Below are 5314 nucleotides of genomic sequence, written 5' to 3' on the forward strand. Positions count from 1 at the left end.
ACGGAGTTCAAGTGGAATTCGTGGGCGACACCGAAGTGTAACCTTCTACTTTGGTGTGCGTTGGCCAGGAGAGTTGCTTCCAAGATTGAGCTGAGTAGGAGAGGGATGCCGATGCACGATGTCAACTGTGAACGGTGCGGATTAAAACCGGAAACGACCGACCATGTTTTGCCGATTGCTTGTTCGCTAAGAGCATTTGGTGGGATGTGTTCGTCTGGTTAAAAATTCCTTTCCCTCGCGACTGCTCTACGATCCGGGCAATTGTGAAAGTTATTTTGGAGTGTTCGGGAGATAAGACGTGGAAGAGGCTGGTCCTTATGGTGGCTATGGCTACAACTTGGAGAGTGTGACAGGCCAGGAACACGAAGACTTTCGAATGTACTTTTATTCCAATTGCGAAGTCTGTTGATCTCGTTAAAGAAGACGCTTTCATTTGGCTCAAACAACGATTGAAACTCACCCCGCTGAATTGGGATAAATGGTAAATGTTCGATGTAGTTGATCTTTTGTAACGTGTTTTGTTGTCTTTGGGGTTGTACTTTGTTTTTCCAGCTTCTTGCTGGGCCTATATATATACATATATAGAGTTTTGGCTGTTTAAAAAAAACTAAATGGGTATGATACAATAAAAAAATAATTTAGCATCTCTCAACCAATTTAAATTCAAAACACACTTTTAAGTGATTAATTGTTTATTGAACACAAAAGAGGGTACGTTGATTAGTAATCTAGGAGTCGGTATCTATAGAATTTCTTTGATATTTCTTCACTATATATCTGTTAATTTTTGTTGATTTTATAATCGACTATATCATAGTTTAAAGCACTTCGCTGACTAAATTCTCATGCCTATGTCATTTCGCAATATTTCAATTAAGTTACGCCAGCGCCTATGTCATCTAGTTTTACTATTGCACTCTATATATACCAACAAACACTTATGGCATAACACCAACCATTTGTCTCCTCTTTCAAAAGCTTCTTCAATGGCAAAATCACCTGAATATGAACATCCCATCAAGGCCTATGGTTATGCTGCTCGAGACACTTCCGGAGTTCTTTCTCCTTTCACCTTCTCCCGAAGGTACGCGTTATGTGATCTGATCTTTGGTTCTTTATTAAACATGTATGCATATAACTTGGTAGACTTTCTTTTTTTATTTTGAATTTAAAGTCACCAACATATTAATAAGAATTTGTTGTTGATGATGATTTATAGGTCTACTGGTGATAAAGACGTGAGGCTTAAAGTTTTGTATTGCGGGATCTGTCATTCTGATCTTCACTTTGCCAAGAACGAATGGCGCATGTCTACTTATCCCATTCTTCCCGGGTATGTTTTGTATGAGCTTAAAAATTCGTAGATGGTTTAAAAAGTCATGAGCGTTTAATAGTGTTTTGGTACTAGACAATTCGGATGTTTAAGGAAGTAAACTCAACAAATACGCTTGTTAAGGGAACGACACTTATTTCCCAATAATACATTTAACATATAATTTGTTTTTCTTAAATAACTTCTAATGTTTAACTTTTAGAAAAATCAAAAATATTAGTTTGTCTGTGTTTTTGGTGTCATTCCGATATAAAATTTATAAAAAGACTAGTTTCTTTCAAAATAAAGTATTTTTGTCTTGTAAATAAAAAAATCTTTATTTTTAAAGAATCCGGTTTTTAATATGATCAATATCACAGTGTTTTGTAAAAAAAAAAAAATCTTTATTTTTAAAGAATCCGGTTTTTAATATGATTAATATCGCAGTGTTGAAAAAAATAATGAGATTTTAGATTTTTTTATCAAAGGAAAGAAGCAAATTATATGTTAAATAAATGAATTATTCATAAGAAAAAACCGATGTCGGCTCCCACATGGTGATTGTCCAAAACCTAAGACTATATGGAGTGGAGGGGCATAAAAGAGTGACGTTATTCGATATGTGCCTGCCACATCAGCATGCATCAGAAAAGTGGTGTGATGTAAAAAGGGGGCGTGGGAGCGACATGGTTGGTGGCACTTTTATAAATAAAAATAAACAAAAACCAATCAAAACCAACCAAAATCCACTAACCAATGAAAAGCCGCCACCTCACCACCTATAAGCCCCTCACGTTGGTGAAGATTTCCCCGCCACACGCGGGCCGATGTGCCCGGCGTGGAGAGACTTCCACGCCACAAATCCATGCCCACTACGTGTGGTCTAAATCACTTTTAAAAACTACTTATAAACGCTTATGATTTTTCTAAACCAACAACAAAAAAAATCGATTGTAAATGCTCATTTGCCATGATTGCAACATTTTTCATTTGATTAATGTAGGCATGAGATCGTGGGTGTGGTGACAGAAGTAGGAAGCAAAGTAGAAAAATTCAAAGTTGGGGACACTGTAGGGGTTGGATGCTTGGTGGGAACATGCGGATCTTGTGAATGTTGTGCCAATGATCTTGAAAGCTACTGTCCGAAACAGATTCTAACTTACGGTTTCCTGTACCATGATGGCACACTTACATACGGTGGCTACTCCGATCACATGGTGGCAGATGAGCATTTCGTGCTGCGTTGGCCCGAGAATTTGCCCCTTGATTCTGGCGCGCCATTGTTATGTGCCGGCATCACAACTTACAGCCCACTCAGACACTTTGGACTAGACAAGCCTGGTATGAAGGTGGGTGTGGTTGGTCTTGGTGGGCTTGGTCATGTTGCGGTCAAGTTTGCCAAGGCTTTTGGGGCCGAGGTTACGGTCCTCAGTACCAGCTCGGCTAAGAAGCAAGAAGCGCTTCAAGGACTTAAAGCTGACCATTTCATAGTCAGCAAAGACCCTGAGCAAATGCAGGTACATGGGATATTAGTAAATTCTTGTAATGTAATTGAAGTATGTAGAAAAACATTAAAATTCTTGTACATGGGATCAGCGCGCAACAAGTTCATTGGATGGAATAATTGACACTGTCTCTGCATCTCACCCCATTGAACCATTGTTGAGTGTACTCAAACAAGATGGGAAGCTTGTTTTCCTGGGTGTACCAGAGAAGCCAGTTGAGATATCTGCGTATTCTTTAATGATGGGTTAGTTTTTTTTTTTTTCATTTGGTACTATATTTTCATTAGCTAGCTCCCTTAATTTAACTAAATGTGATTGATAGGGAGGAAGATCGTTACTGGAAGCGCGACTGGAGGGCTAAAGGAGACTCAAGAAATGCTTGATTTTGCCGCAAAGCATGGTGTGACTGCGGATATTGAGCTAATTCCAATAGACTATGTGAACACAGCCATGGACCGCGTCTTGAAATCAGATGTTAGATATAGATTTGTCATTGATGTGGCAAACACCCTCAAAGCTCCATAGGTGAACTATTTGATTTTGTGTTTGTTGTTTAAGAACATGAGTCAGTGTTGGTTTGCTTTCAATTATTTATTTTATGAATAAAATTGATTGTGAGTTGAGTTAGTTCCCGATTAATGAATGAAATTTGTTTATTGCACAAATCTTAATGTATTAGTATGGTTAAGGGGTCCGGTTGCAAAAATAAATTGAAATAAACGAACAGTTATTTACAAGTTCAAAAGATGATAAAGACCGCAAAACACCTGTCAATACAAAGCTAAAACTAATAAGAACATATGTGGTCGATTCACAGTATAATCGTGAATAAAGAAGCTATAAAGGATCCACGGTCCATGGAAATCAAAGACAATGTTGGTGCAATTGTGTGTGGCGAACATCATCAATTCAAGATGCGTGGATTTGATTAAGTTAACAAACCAGGGGCAATATTGTAAATATTCATTACTTGTAATAGGGAGTAGGGACTAGGAAATTCATATTTCACATACAAATATTCATTACTTGTAACAGGGACTAGGAAATTCTTAGGAAATTCATATTTTACATACAAATATTCATTACTTGTAATAGAGACTAGGAAATTCTTAGGTAATAGAGCCCGTATATTTATGGAACCGATTTATGCTAATATTGTAATAGCTTAGCTGTATATATCATCTCCAAATATAGGAGATTTGCTTGTACCTTTAAATACTCGGTTTATTGTAATGAAAGTGAAGTTGGCAATTATACTCTTCTACATGGTATCAACCTAACCTAACCCTGATCCTCCCCTCCCTCTGATCTCCTCTCTGCCGCCACATTCTTTCTCAACCGACAATGGCCGATAACAAACTTCACCCTGCGGTCACTGTATCAAACATCAGAACCCTCATCCCGATCACTCTTGATAACGAAGCAGCCGACTACAACACTTGGTCCGAGCTGTTTCGTATTCATTGCCCGGCCTACCTCGTTTCTGACCACCTTAAACCTCGCCCACCACCCGCTTCCTCTTCCAAAACCGCTGATGCTGACAAACAATCTGAAACCCCACCGGCCGCTGACTTGTGGGAACGTCTAGATGCCATAGTCCTTCAATGGATCTATGGCACTATCTCCACGGGCCTCCTAAAAACCGTTATCAAAAACAAAACCACCGCATACGACGCCTGGAAAGCCATTGAATCCCTATTCCAAGATAACAAAGCCACCCGCCACCTTCATCTCAAACAGAAATTTGCTACCACTCGGTTGGAAAGCTTCCCCAACATGAGCGCTTATTGTCAAGAACTCAAGGTATTGTCGGATCAACTCTCCAATGTTGATGCAGCCATAGACGAACAAGACCTTGTCTCCAAACCCTTTCTGGCCTTACTGAGCAATACGAAACCGTGGCTACCATTCTGCAAATCACCAAGCCATTGCCATCCTTCTTTGAAGTTCGTTCCCAGCTATGTATGAACGAAACTACGAAAGCCAATCAAGCCCTCCACTCTGCTTCCCAGGCCGCCACGGCGCTGCATACCCAAAGCCGATCGGCTTCCTCCTCGGCCACTCCTTCCCCGCCCACTGTTGACACCCGTTCGGACTACACATGGGGCCGTGGCCGTTCCCGCGGACGTGGCCGCGGCAGATCGAACTCTTCTCAGCCTACCGGTCGCACCAGGTCTTCATACTCGACCCCAGCCCAACACCCTTATATTGTTTTCCCCAATAACTGGACTAACAATCAGTGGGCCTCTCTTCTAAATCAGGCCCAGACTTACCCTTCACAACAAAACCCAATACCTCCCTGCCCATACTCGTCCACCCCTAAGCCCACAAATGGCCAAGGCATTCTTGGGCCGCGACCGGATCAGGCCCATATGGCCTCTTACAGCCTAACTCCTACAGACATCGCTCAGGCCCTCTACACTCTTTCTATGGGCCAGCACCCCGAACCAGTCGGCATTATGGACACAGGAGCAACATGACATATGCAACAACCAGG

At 40.9% G+C, this 5314-nt stretch overlaps 1 protein-coding gene across 2 annotated transcripts; it reads left to right on the forward strand.

Annotated features, from left to right (window-relative positions):
- The first annotated feature begins 969 nt into the window (after positions 1-969).
- Positions 970-3482, forward strand: LOC110867821 (8-hydroxygeraniol dehydrogenase). Of its 2 annotated transcripts, none has more exons than XM_022116834.2 (5): positions 970-1126; positions 1220-1333; positions 2316-2829; positions 2909-3062; positions 3140-3482. In XM_022116834.2, exons 1-5 carry the CDS (start codon positions 987-989, stop codon positions 3340-3342), a joined length of 1125 nt encoding a protein of 374 aa, XP_021972526.1. In that variant the 5' UTR covers positions 970-986; the 3' UTR covers positions 3343-3482. The 2 variants fall into 2 exon arrangements, with proteins under 2 accessions (XP_021972526.1, XP_021972527.1); XM_022116835.2 differs by having other exon boundaries at positions 970-1084.
- The last annotated feature ends 1832 nt before the right edge of the window (positions 3483-5314 follow it).

This window comes from Helianthus annuus, chromosome 7 (genome assembly GCF_002127325.2).
Source record: "Helianthus annuus cultivar XRQ/B chromosome 7, HanXRQr2.0-SUNRISE, whole genome shotgun sequence".
NCBI lineage: Eukaryota > Viridiplantae > Streptophyta > Magnoliopsida > Asterales > Asteraceae > Helianthus > Helianthus annuus.

Coding starts and splice junctions, on each gene's coding strand:
- LOC110867821 (XM_022116834.2), top strand. CDS start 987: ATGGCAAAATCACCTGAATATGAACATCCCATCAAGGCCTATGGTTAT. Junction 2,830..2,908: donor AAGACCCTGAGCAAATGCAG/GTACATGGGATA, acceptor ACATGGGATCAG/CGCGCAACAAGTTCATTGGA. Junction 3,063..3,139: donor TGCGTATTCTTTAATGATGG/GTTAGTTTTTTT, acceptor TGTGATTGATAG/GGAGGAAGATCGTTACTGGA.